The 13111-nt window shown below is 61.4% G+C and overlaps 4 protein-coding genes across 4 annotated transcripts; 2 read left to right on the forward strand and 2 right to left on the reverse strand.

Moving 5' to 3' along the window:
• Window positions 1-512: 512 nt before the first annotated feature.
• C8Q71DRAFT_885363 (uncharacterized protein) lies at window positions 513-5612 on the forward strand (the record flags this gene model as incomplete). The annotated part of the gene is made up of 6 exons (XM_047928544.1): window positions 513-767; window positions 2631-3343; window positions 3399-3591; window positions 3648-4234; window positions 4289-4491; window positions 4544-5612. Coding segments are annotated over 6 exons (3020 nt in total), but the record flags the coding sequence as incomplete, so codon positions are not given.
• A 167-nt stretch (window positions 5613-5779) lies between these two features.
• On the reverse strand, window positions 5780-7399 carry C8Q71DRAFT_854263 (uncharacterized protein; the record flags this gene model as incomplete). The annotated part of the gene is made up of 4 exons (XM_047927021.1): window positions 5780-5799; window positions 5850-6205; window positions 6270-6634; window positions 6686-7399. 4 exons carry the CDS (start codon window positions 7397-7399, stop codon window positions 5780-5782), a joined length of 1455 nt encoding a protein of 484 aa, XP_047783208.1.
• A 650-nt stretch (window positions 7400-8049) lies between these two features.
• On the forward strand, window positions 8050-8577 carry C8Q71DRAFT_691860 (indole-3-glycerol phosphate synthase; the record flags this gene model as incomplete). Its single annotated transcript, XM_047919872.1, has 1 exon — window positions 8050-8577. A coding segment is annotated over one exon (528 nt), but the record flags the coding sequence as incomplete, so codon positions are not given.
• A 1186-nt stretch (window positions 8578-9763) lies between these two features.
• C8Q71DRAFT_885370 (uncharacterized protein) lies at window positions 9764-11996 on the reverse strand (the record flags this gene model as incomplete). The annotated part of the gene is made up of 10 exons (XM_047928545.1): window positions 11818-11996; window positions 11542-11759; window positions 11397-11492; window positions 11314-11343; window positions 11108-11257; window positions 10761-11048; window positions 10632-10706; window positions 10478-10570; window positions 10082-10222; window positions 9764-10032 (listed from the first exon to the last, which is right to left on the reverse strand). The coding sequence occupies exons 1-10, from the start codon at window positions 11943-11945 to the stop codon at window positions 9764-9766; spliced, it is 1488 nt and encodes a 495-aa protein (XP_047783210.1). The 5' UTR covers window positions 11946-11996.
• Between the last annotated feature and the right edge of the window lie 1115 nt (window positions 11997-13111).

Here is a 13111-nt window from a genome sequence, read left to right on the forward strand (position 1 = left end):
TTCGCAGGCGGGCGACCCAGATCCAGTACGACCACTGGCAGCAATAGTCCCTCGCAGAACGTCTCCGGAGCGCAGACAACGCCGCAAAGATTCCCATAGAGTCAGTTAAGGGTTCAGGAGTCCTGGAGATGTGCGATCTCACCTGTACGATGTATTGTTTCGTCCGTATCACTGTACTAGTTAGTAATGAACCCCGAACCCTCCGAAGTGTAAGTAATGCAGGCCTTTCTCAAAATGGCAAGTGACGATTTCGCTGCCACGGGGCGCACGCAGTGGCAGCTAATCGCGTTTTTCTACGACCACGAAGACAACATTCGCGGCCATCCTCATCCTCCTCCTACGCCGCGCAGCGAAGCAGGAATGGGTCCCACGGTGCGCTGCGTCGATGCATGCGTTGGGGCTGCACCCGGGTGATCGCATCCGCGTGTACCAGCGGGCCCATTCTCTTCATGCGCGGCCAAGCAACCTCTCCACGACACAGCGCATTGCACTCACGCCGACCCGCCGCGACCGCGCTTGCAGCGCAACGAAACCTCGCGAGCCAGCCGGCTGAGCTTCCGTTCCCTCACGCTCGCTCTTCTTCCACTCCCCGCCCGACGCGTACATCCTCTCGCCGATTGCACGCGCTGCCTTACCCAAACCCCAGCATCGTCTTCAATGAGACCTCGCCGCCCGCGACGGAGGCCGATGCTGGCGACTTCTCCCAACACCTCAAGCTCACTGCCACCTCCTCTCCCCTCAGCGCGACCACACGCAAGCCGGCCGCTGTAGTCGTCGGGGCTCTTCAAGCTGCGCAGGTTCGTCGCCCTCTTTTTTCACGCTTGCGCCTCGGGAGCGGCGGGGGTCCGGGTTGCTGGGCAGATTGCTGATTGGGATTGACCTGCAGGGCGAATTGGAGCGGCCTCCATGCGGCGAAAGGAGGTGCGGCATCGTGCCATCCAGCTCGCCGCCGCACAGACTGCCGAGGTGCACGCCAAGGACGATGAAGGCGGGGTTGGTTACCACTCGCCGAAGTCGCTGCACACCAAGGCGGGCCCATCTTCCGGCAGCCCGGGCAAGCTCTGCATCGCAGGCTCTGGCAGCCTACGGAGTGCCATCCTCGCCGCTGAGTCCGAAGCCATGGGCTGGTAGCGCGCCGGGCTCGTATCCTTCCCTCCCCTTCTCCTACCGCGCCCCCATCCTTAGCGCTGGCACCTAGCCCTCCTCTTCCAGCTCGCATCTCGCGCCGGTGCCCCCTCCCTTGCCACGCCAAGCTCGCCTTCGCTGCGTTCCGCATCCGTCCCGCCCACGTCTCCCGCCCCCACCTCGCCGCATTTCCGACCACCTCATCGGTATTTCCCACCTCTGCCCCATCCGAGTCGCCGCCTTCCGCCACTGCGCCGCCGCTGCCTTCCGCTTCCCGCGCCCACTCCACACTCTGCGCTAACTGCGCTCTTTCCTCCACTACAATCGGCTACTCCGCCCCATCGGGCCGCCGAGGAGCAGCAGGCCGCGACCGCCACGACGCTCCTGCCCGCGCGCGTGCCCTCCCCGATCTCCCTCCTCACCAAGCCAGATCGGCACCCAGCGCCCGCCGCCACCGAACGGTGGTGGGAGCTCCGATCGCGCGCAACTGCGCGCACCGGCGGCGCCCAAGGTACGCGCGCGCATCGACGCTTCGCCGCCGCCGCCGGCCAGACGCGCAGCGAGGCTGGTCCTTGAGGTGCCGAGTGCCGGCCTCGCGGCGGCGCGCGCGATAGAACTCGTCCCGGAGAAGGGTAGATCGCGCGCGAGTGGTGCGGGAAGGACTGCTCTGTAGGGAGAGGAGCGGGAGCGGCGAGGCACTTCAGGGGATGCGCCACTTAGTGAATATGCGCGTCGCTCCATTCGCATCCTGAATCCTGATGCGTGGTGCTCGTACGCGCAGCCATCCTTCGGACCAGGTCGTCGGCGAGAAGCTTAACATCGTAGGTCAGCCATACTATCTCTTCAGCTGCCCCAGTCCAGAGCTAATAGGTGCTCTCAGGTGGTGCAGTCGTTGGGGAGCGCGGCTGGATCACGATGGCGCCGCGTCATCCTCGAGCACCCCTTTTCCAGTCTGCATCTCGCGCCGGCAGCTCTCCCTTGCCGCACCCCTCCCTTACCGCTCTCGAGCCCATCATCGAGCCCACCACTTTGCCTAGCTCGATGCCCCCGCCCTCCCCGATTCTTTCCCAGCTCGCGCGCGCAGCTCTCGTCCCGCGCACTGCCTGCTGGCTATACGAGGCGCTCTTCGCACAGATTCTCTGCGTGCAGCGCGCGGCCGCCGCCTGGATCACTCCCTGGCCTGGCTTCCCTCCGCAGGATTCCGACCAAAACAACCCGCGCGATTGCGGCCACATGCCTTCCATTGCCTCCTCTTGTCTCTCCAACTTCCCAAGGCTATAGGTCGGCGCCCGCCGGGACCTCTCGCGGCACCAAATGGTGCCACGTCGCGAAGCAGCAGACCGCGGCTGTTACTCCTGCCCCCGCCCCCGCCCTCTCCGATGATATACCATTCTTTGCGCAATCACTGCCGAACGCGGTTCCCGAGGCCGCTGAAGACTTCCCGCAACGCCTCAAGATAACTGCCGCCTCCTCTCGCCACGCCTCAGGCCTCAGCCCGAGCTCAGGCGGGCCCGTCCTCCGGCAGCCCAGGCAAGCTCTACAATCGCAACTCTGGCATCCCGCGGGCGGCCACCCTCACCGCTGAGCCCGAAGCCATCCCTGATGCTGCGCCGAGCTCGTATGCTCTGCGGGGTCCCGCCCCACATGGACCGCGCCAGGCCCCTCCACAGTCATGGGCAGCCCCTGAGTCGCACAGGCAGCTGTTCGACCACCGTAAGGACGATCCAGTTCGGTTTTTAGCTCGACCACAGGCGCCGCCAAACGCCGCAGCCAACCGCCCACATGTTGACCGCCCGACACCGACACCCAAGTCTTCCGGAGACTACGCCTCCGCCTCGTCGACGTCTTCCGCCTCCTACGCCCACTCCACACTCTCTTCCAACTTCACTCTTTCGTCCGCTACAACCGATTCCTCCGCCCCTTCGGGCCTTTTCGAGAACCCCAATGCAAGGCGCTCAGAGGACAGTTCGTCGAGTACCAATGCCTTCTCGATGCAGCTCAAGAAGCTTTATCGAGGCATCACTGCACTTGAACAGAAGATCCTCGGTGAGCAGCGAGACAAGGACGCGGATGACGAGGGCAATCGGAATACGCAGACAGTGGGCATCCTCATCAAGGGCCGCCCAGGCTCAGTGGGGGGCTTGGCAGGTGGCGCAAAGGTGAGAGGTGGTGAAGATGATATGGAGAAGTGGAAGCGATTGTTGGTCGACCACAAAGAGTATGTCTTAATCGATTTCAAATTCCTCGCTCGCGTGTCGCTCACCGATCTGTAGGCTCGCAGAGAAGGTGCAGAACCTTCTTACGCTCACGCTAGCACCCACTGTCCCGGCTTCCCTCCGCAACATTCCGACCAAATACAACCTCATCGCGCGATTGTGGGCACATGCCTTCCATCGCCTCCTCGAGTCTCTCCGCCAAGCAGCGTCGCCGCCAAACAATTCACACGCCGCTCTTGAATACCTGCAGGTAGGCGTCATCCTCGCCCGATTAGGTATGGTGGCTAATCTCCCATTGTGTGTCAGGACTTCATTTACTACGCATACACTTTCTATTGCGCTCTTCTCGAGGAGCGCAATCTCTCTGACTTCCGAAGCGGTTGGGTCGAGGCGCTCGGCGACCTCTCGCGGTATCAAATGGCGTACTGCGCGCTCGTCGAGAAGCAGCAGACCGTGACCGCCACGACGCTCCTGTCCGCGCCCGCGCCCTCCCCGATGACCCTCCTCACCAAGTCCATGGCGCCCGGCGCGGACTCCCAGATCGGCACCCAGTGCCCGTCGACACCGAACGGCGGTGGGAGCTCCGACCGTGCGGAACTACGCGCACCGGCGGCGCCCGAAGTGCACGCGCGCATCGACGACTCGCCGCCGCCGTCGCCCGGACGTGCGGCGAGGCTGGTCCTCGAGGTGCCGAGCGTCGGCCTCGCGGCGGCGCGTGCGATGGAGCTCGTCCCGGAGAAGGAGCACTGGAGGCAGATCGCGCGCGAGTGGTACGCGAAGGGCCTCGCCGGCACGCCGGGTGCGGGCAAGCTCCATCACCACATCGGACTGCTCTGCAGGGAGGGGGACGGGAGCGGCGAGGAGCTGCGGGGGATGTATCACTTCGTGAAGAGGTGAGTCGTTCTATTTATATTGCGAATACTGATGTCTGACATTTGTATGTATAGCATGATCACAGTGCATCCGTACAGCACCTCCCGCGAGGCCATCCTCCAGATCTGGTCGCCAGCCGCCCAGACTCGTCGCCAAGGCCCCGACGCCGGCGTCGCCGATCTGTATATCATTCTCCACGGTATGCTCTTCACGCACATACAGATGGACGACTTCCGCGGTGTCCTCGACCGCTTCGACGAGAAGCTCAATATCGAAGGTCAGTCATATATCTCTAATTGTACCAGTCTGCAGCTAATGGGCGTTCTCAGGCGGTGCAGTCGTGGAGGAGCGCGACTGGATCATGATGGCCGTCATCAACCTCGGCGCCATCCTCGAGTACGGGCGGCCCACCGCTGTCCTGCGGCGCGTCGCTGGCATCGGCGGCAGAGACGGCGTCAGCGCTCGCGCCGGCGTCAGCCCAGCCATGGCCGCGTCGTCCGCGGGCAAGGTCAAGCTCATGGCGAAGAAGGCCGAGGACGACGGCAGGAAGATGGACGTCGACGACGAAGGCGCCGCCCCACGCAAGGCCGACCGGAAGCTCGACGCCATGAGCATGTCGCCTGCGCTCTCCGAGGCGGGCGCGTCGACTGGCCCCGAGGTCCCCCCGTCGCTCAAGCTCGGAATGCAATTCGCGTTCTCAATGCTCGCGCACGCCCTCCGGAAGCCGATGCGGAAGTCGTCGCCATTCGCGCGCTCGACTCTCAACCCGTACATCACGATCCTGCTTACCTTCCTCGCCACCGCTGTGAAGGATGCACAGGCACTCGCCGTCCTCGAGCAGTTCATCCCCTGGGCCGACCTCGCAGTGTTCCTTACCGCGATCCCGCGCCGCGTCACGTACCGCGAGCAGCAGAAGGAGCGCAGTGACAGCGCGGTCCTGCTCACGAGCGGCTGCAAGCCTCTCCCAGAGGACTGGTGCCTCCGCGGTCTCGGATGGGGCGGCAAGCGCGTCTACCCCATGGGCTTCTGGGGCAAGGAGGCGAACGTCGAGGACAGGAACGTCGAGGTCGAGGTCCTGGACAAGAGCGAAGGCGGCGACCAGCTCGACGGTATCATCGAGGACGAGCGGGAGGAAAACGAGGCGGCGAACGAGCTTGGCAAGCGCTGGATCCGCGTCGCGCGCGCCGGCCTGAAGATCGCGAAGCACGTCGGTGGCTTCGCGTATTACCCCGCCGCGAACGAGGAGCAGAGGGGCCAGTGGAAGGTCGAGGGCGTGCTTGCAGCGAAGGTCGCACAGTGGCAGGAGGAAGAGAAGAGAGAGCGTGAGGAGGAGGAGAGACGCCTTCGGGGCCGGCGATGGGACGAAGACTCGATGGACGCCGATGATGACGGCCTTGCTGTGGAATTGGTGGATGGCAGTGAGGGCATGTGGGGAGGATAATGAGGTTGCACACGAGCTCGGCACACGAGGAGTAGAGGGACTGGACACATGTATAATCCAACGTTCTATCCATGCGATTGCCAGTGTAATGTACAGTCGTGCGATGACTCGGGGAGGATACCATCTAAGTTACTACATGCAAATCTTGCATTCGTCGTCAGTACACGGGTAACCATCGTCGAGGCAGACTGTACATAGAGGATCTCCACAGAACTCATCGACATCCTCCTCTGCCTCAGCCATCCACTCGTTTGTCGCCTTCACGAGGTCTTGGTCGGCCAGGTAGGTGTGCCAGGTCTTCGCGAGGCGCGTGCTGGTGACCAGAGCGATACCAGCTTGGTCGAAGTCCCGCCCACCCTTAGGGACTCTGCCTCGACCGCAGTCGAGGAGGCTCGTGCCGTGGTCGTGCTCGGGCATCCAAGCGACCATCGTGTTGGGTGCCTGGCACACCTTCACTCCATAGATCGCTTCGTAAAAGTTGCCGCCGTGTACCATGCCCTCGCGCCGACTCGTCGTCCATGAGAAGGCCCATTGCTGGGGCTGCTTCTCCCTGTGAATCGCCCTCGGAGGCGATGAGCACTGGTGGCGAATATAGCAGCCAATTTGCCACTCACCGAGCATAGTTGCACCCTGCAACTCCCGAAGGTGGTGCGAGTTCAGCTTCATTGAATTCGATATATTCATCGCCCCATTCGACCATGTACGTTCCTGTTTTCTCCAGCCGCTTTGTGTTGGAATCCATACGGCAGATCCCATTCTTGGTGAGATACGACTCGACGGGGGCGAGAACCTCGTCGGGGAGATGCGACTGGATAAGATTCCAGAACAGAGCAAAAATGGACGAGACTCGATAGTCGTGGGCCTGGATGAAATCGGCCGAGTGCTTCTGGGACTGCAGATTCCGCGACCAGTCAAACAAGGGCTGGCTCCGCGCTCCTGCAGTATATCCGAGCAGTACGAGCTTTCCTTGGTCCTCGAGCTGCCATGCCAAGGTTAGCCTATTGGAGCGAATAATGGCTAAGCCTCGCACCCTGCCTCCCTTTCTCATATCCATTGCCTCTCCAACTACGCGATCAGCATACTGCATGACCTTCGTGTCGTTGCAGATATTGCGAATCACGACCATGACGATTTTTCGTGTCTTCCTGTCTCGGAAGATGACGCTTTCATGCGCCTCTACGACATTCGGAATTTTGTCTAGGCGTTCAGAGACAATGGGGTGTCGCTTATGTCGCTTGTCGGCCTGCTTACCCCTCTTGATCCACGGGGCGCAAGCCTCAGCGATCTCAGGTGTTTCGGCGATCCAGTGGTGGTACTTCGGGTATGGCTCCTCGAGCGGGTCAACTAGCACTTCGCGCACATGCTCCGAGAGCCACGCCTGCTTCTCGTCCTCGCTCAACCGCTTCAGATGTAAAATTGCAGTGAGTTCGGCATGGAGTTGTCTGCGAACCTCGACATCGCGGTGGCGCTGGATGAGGATGGTTCTGAGCTCGGCTGGAACCTCGGCCTGAACTGGGCGGCACCAGGAGATGAAGTTCGAGAAGATGTCCCCTGCAGGGCGGGGTATATCAAGGGACTTGAGAACAGATACGAGTAGTGCAGTGAATTCGAGGCGAGGGCGAGGGTCACTCGATAGGGAAAGCAACGTCAAGGCAGCCTTGTTGGTAGCGACGGCTTTGACAAGTGCAGAGTAGGTCGCCTGGCGTTCGTGTTTATACGCCCGTCGCGACTTTTGCTCAGCCATGGCGGAATGCACAAGCGACAGTGTGTAGCACTAGCAGCATGTCGCCACAGCTGCAGCGGTGGCCACGTTTACGGTCACATGATGCCAGCCTGAGTCGTCTGAAGCCACCCAGGTGAGGATGCAGGCTGGCCACCATCTTGCCATGGTATTCCTTGGTCGCAAAACGAGTGTCGATGCGTGCGTTGGGCTTAGACCCGGGTGATTGCATCCACCGTTCTGCACAAGAATCCTGCGAGATTAGTAGTATGCCTATACTTTGCAGCCTCGACCGACTTCGCAGCCTCGACCGACTTCGCAGCCTTGACCGGTATGTGCAGCTTCAAATAACCGTCGCACGCCGACGCCTTATAGCTGATGTTGCTGTGTGTAATCTAGGTGCCGTTGCTGCTAACCCCATCCCGGCTGGCCGATGTATTGAAGTTGCGCGTTCTCCCCTGCCAACTCATCCTGCCAATCGGCCTGGCCCACGCCCTACCTCCCTCTCCCGCACTGCTCTTATACCACCTGTGCCCGCCGCTCACCCGCCATGCCCGCCATGCCCCTCCCCGGCGCCTTCACTGCGCCCATCGAGCCCTCCTCATCGGCAACTTCGACCCCTTCACCTGGAACCTCTACCAACCCCTCTCCATCCTCGGTGCACAGGTCATTGCGCGTCCGCCATCTCTGCCCTCACGGAGCCGACGTGGTTCAAGGGCAGCCTCCTCGGCATGGGCCTCGCCTGGCAGGCCGCCGACGCGCTCGCCGAGCGCCCCGCCATCCTCCGCAAGGACTGCATCTTCGACGAGTACCAGATCGCGGAGACCCGCCTCCACGGCGCGGACACCGCCCTGCTCATCGCCGCCATGCGCGCAGAGCCGCGCCTCCGCGAGCACTATGCGCACGCGAAGAGGCTGGGGATGGAGCCGCTCGTGGAGGTGACCAACACCGCGGAGATGGGCGCCGCGCTGGTGCACGGCGCCCGCGTCGTCGGCGCGAACCACCGCAACCTCCACGACTTCAACAACGACATGGCCACGACGAGCCGCCTCGCCGAGATGGTCGCCGGCGCGGAGGTCGTGCTCTGCGCGCCCAGCGGCATCGCCGGCCCCAACGGCGCCCGCGCGTACCTCGGCCAGGGCGTCGGCGCCGCCCTCGTCGGCGAGAGCCTCATGCGCACCAAGGGCACCCGTGCGTTCATCCCGCGCCGTCTCGCTTGCGCTTGCGCAGGCCATGCCCGCCTCCGCCCGCGCCGCCCGCTCGTCCAGCCCCCCACACTCGCCCGCCTCCGCCACGCCGCCCTTGCTGGCGACCCGCTTTGCGCGCAAGATCGCGCAGGACTCGCCGAACCGCCCGCTGCTCGTCGGCGTGTTCCCGGACGCGCCGCTGGAGAAGATCGTGCGCGCGGTCGCAGTCGAGGTCGCACACCTCGACGTGGTGCAGCTCCGCAGGCGCGAGCCCGCGGAACACGCTTGAGGAGAGATCGGGTGATGGTGAGTCGAGGATGAATGGCGGTGGCGAGGGTGAGGGGTGGGGGTGAGGGCTGCGGCGACGACGAGGGGCAGCGGCTGCCCCTAACGCGCGAAGGCCGGGGCGAGCGCGGACGTGTGGGGAGGGCAATGGCGACAAGGGCGAGGGCGGGAATCGCGTGGGAGGATGGACCAGCGCGAGCGGAGGACGCGTGAAGATCGGGGCCAGGGTGCGCGAGTGGGGAAGAGAGCTAGGGTCCAGCGCGCACGGACGCAGGTGCGCCATCGGCGCGGCTGCCAGGCGGTCCCCGCGCTTGAGGAGAGATCGGGCGGCGGCGAGCCGAGGATGGACGGCGGCGGTGGCGAGGGCGAGGGCGAGGGTGAGGGCTACGGCGACGACGAGGGGCAGCGGCTGCCCTTAACGCGCGAAGGCCGGGGCGAGGGCGGACCAGTGGGGAGGGCGAAGGCGGGAATCACGCGAAGACCGGGGCGACGCAGGCGAGTGGGGAGGGGAGCCAGGAGCCAAAGGTATGTGCTGCATACCCCCCGCTGGACTATGGAGCACTGACATTCAGCTCGTAGGTGCTCACCTCGCAGATCTCGTGTCGCAGATCTAGAACACCACCATCACCCCGATGTACCGCGAACACTTGCTCGCGATCGACCACTTGCAGGAGCTGCTCTACCACCAGGTCGGTATCGGCAGTGGCAACCGCCCAGCCTCCGCGCCCCGCCCTTCTTCATTTCCCAGGGTGGCAAAGGCTTCAAGGGCGAGTTCTCGCCGCGCTGCTCGCGAACCTCGAGCAGTTGCACCCGGTCGAGTGGGGCAACCTCGCCAAGGACATGAAAGGATGGGCTAGTGCGAGCGGAGGACGTGCGAAGGCTGGGGCTAGTGCGAGTGAGTGGGAGTGGGGAGGGGCTAGGGAATAGACGAGACGATGGTGGTTGAGCCAGGCACCGAGGACGAGGACAAGGGAGAGTGTGAGGGCGGCGCAACAACAATCGAGCCAGCCATGATAGAGGATGCCGCAGCCATGTGCGATGTGGGAGCAACTAGTGGTGGCGGCGGTACAAGCTGATCGACGACCATGAGCGGGGCGTTGCCGTCCAGTACCGGGGGTGCACCGTCCAGTGGCTCCACCGGTTCGAGTGCCGCGGACGCGCCAGGCACGTCTTCGGCGCCGGACTCTGCGAGGGGGAGTGTTGTCCTCCGTGGGATCCCCGCCCGCTTCCTCACCGTCTACGTTCTCGTCGCCAGTGAGGCCGGGTGAGGGGGCGCCCTTGTGGGATGCAGCGCGCGAGGTAGCCCTGCTGGCTGCAACGTCAGGGTCGTCTTCGCTGAGTTCTTTATCATCGCCAGTTGCATCCTCATTGTCGACTGGGCGATGTTGATGTTTAGTAGAGTTTGTGGCGGCGGCACATGTATTTGGCTGGTCGGCGAGGCCTGTAACATAGTAGTCCTTCCGATGCAATCTAATTATTGATTCGGCTCATAGCAGCAGTGTGTCGAAGATGCGACGATGATACAGCTCAGTACATTGCAATTGCATTTCATTCCAAGAATTCGTTCTAGCTGCCGATACATGCACAGGATTGGAATACAGCGACTAATCCTCAGTGAGGTCTATAATACCATCAGGCTGGACGACATAATAGACTTCCTCCTCTGCGACACTGAGGTCAATCACAATGTCAGGCTGCTGCCCGACTATCGCCTTCGCCTTGCCTGTACCATGAACAATTCGTTGTCAGTAAATCGCCAGAACAGAGTGTAGTTCAGAGCTTACCTTTCCCTTTGAGGGATTTCGGAGACGAAGGCCCAGCATGGCTGTTGCCAGCGAAGAGCATATCCTCGGGATCGACTGCAAAGAGGTATCAGCGACAACCCAAACCCAGTAGCTAAGGTGAATGGGTACCCTTGCTTGTGTCGTCGCCACTAGAGCTACTAGTAGGGCCTAAGTATTCCATTATCGAGTCGTCTATCGTATCTACCCAACCCCCACATTGATGCAGGTACACGATGTTGCGACCCATGCACTTGTTGCAGAGTCGGCATTTGCCAATCACCCGAGCCAGGTCGGCCATGCTGAGCCCTGGAGACGATGGGGAGAGGAGACTGAGAAGAGTATCTGTGATCTCAGCTTCAGTAGGAGGTTGGGAAAGATCCTCCCGAGACAGTACAGGCAGCTGCAGCAACCCGATGCCTGCCAAATAACTCGTGAATCACCAGGCATGTTGTACTCGTGTAGTGACTCGTACTCACCGATATCATGGCTGTCGGGTACAGTGAAAACCTGATAGGGCCCTTCAGCTCTCGTCGGAGAGCTTGGTGCCGAGGGTATGGACGACACAGGTGTCAGGGGCGAGAGGGAGCCGATTGAGGGGATTCCTACCCCAACAAGAGCAACTGGGCCTGCCCAAAGTTCAGTCAGAGGCAGCAATGAATGAGATCGTGCAGGGAATACCCACTCTGAGCTCTCATCGGGGTCATCGGCACTCCTAGAAGCAATAAGCTATGAATCGCCTGCATAAGATGGAACAAGGGCACTTACCTTGCAGGGTCCCATTGTGTACTCGCCTCGGGAACATGCCGAGCATGAGATTTTGAGCTGCGACATCGGCCGACCGAGCGATCTCGGCTATGTTCACTATTGCAGTCCAAGTCAGTTGGGGCTGATAACCCAGGACAAAACTCACCAAAGTAAGAGCAATTCCCAGTAACCCGACCATACGATCGGCAGCCAAGGCATGGGAAGCCTGCATGCTGACCAGTTTGGGGAACGAAGACCCGAGGTGGGCGAGACTGGCGACCTCGCAGGTCGCAGAAGCATCGCATGTCGTCTGGCCAGCATCGCTCCCTCGAGTATCGCTCCAGATCAGCGAGGGGAACTGGGGTCTCATCCTCGTAACAAGGGCTGGAAAAGGAGCGAACATGTCAGTGAAGAAGTAAATGAGAAAAAATGCAGAACTTACTATGGAACAGTGACAAGCGACCACGAGTTGCTGTCGAACGACTCTAGCTGGCTCGATGCTCGCAATTTTTTCTTGAGATCATGCTCCTTGGGCGAAAGAGGGAAACGAGGTGGGGGATAGTGAGGCATAGAAGTTGACCGAGAGAACAGCCTCGTACTAGCCGAGGAGTGTTGCCTGTAAGAACGAGGTGCGATCGACATCGAGGCAGTTCAGCGAAGCGAAGGGCGAGAGGGAGATGGGTTGACAAGTGCGAAACTCACTGGTATTTATGTCGTTCAGTAGTGCTCGCCACCTGGGCCTGAGGTCACACCTGCTGCGACGATATTTTGCAGTCTGTCTGTAATATTTGCGACTGTCACAAAGAGCGAGTAACATCGCATGGCAGCAAAAGTCACACTCACCGCAAACGGTGGTACGACACGCTTCGAAGTTGAGCTCGCCGAACATGCGATGTTCGACATTAAGATCGCCGAACGCGCGTTGTTCGAATTCGAGAATGAGATCCTCGAACGCGTGGTCTTCGAGCTTAAGATCATCGGTAGGGAGGTGTTCGCCGCCGAGATCATCGGACCGAGCCCATGCGGTACATGGTGAACTCTAAAGGTCGCACCCACATTAGGACATGGGGCGGGGCGCGGAGGGACTCACCAAATGCGGGCAGATCGCGCTGCTGTGCTCATCAGGTCGAGGAGAAGCATCTGGACGACGAGGTTCTCTTGCGATTGACACTGGATTGACAGGTCGTGTCAATGGACTGCCACCGCAGCCCCCGCGATCGGCCGGGGCCTTACGTCATTCTGTGGGACGGCCGGCCAGCCCTATTATTGTTCGGCGCTGACCGCAAGATTTCCTTTTCGGCCCTCCTCCTCCACTGTTCGAACTTCGCACCGCTCTCACGCTCAATACATAAGGAGACATAAAGCCCGCAACGTGTTGCATCCACTTTCCGCCTATTGTCTCGGAGGAATTGATGCCGGACGCCCATTAGTGCGTCCATCGTGAACGGCCCGGGAGCAACGTCCAAGCCCGGCGGCCGATAAGTCCCATGCATGTCCACTGGCAATATAGCAGGTGGACTTCGCATCCACCAGGCCCTTTCCACCTTTCCACCCGTCGTCTGCGTCGTGTCCACCATCCGCCAGCTCATCCCGCAGTCCCCTTTGGCAGATATGACTTCTGATGCTCGCCGTTCGTATCCACCGGATCGCATGTCAGAGTGGACGCTAGGAGTGCTTCGTGTGGAAACTGGGCAATGCGGTGGATGAAGAGGTCGAACTTCGATCACTGCATCTGT

This window comes from Rhodofomes roseus (assembly GCF_022264815.1).
Source record: "Rhodofomes roseus strain CIRM-BRFM 1785 chromosome Unknown C8Q71scaffold_3, whole genome shotgun sequence".
Taxonomy (NCBI): Eukaryota; Fungi; Basidiomycota; class Agaricomycetes; order Polyporales; family Fomitopsidaceae; genus Rhodofomes; species Rhodofomes roseus.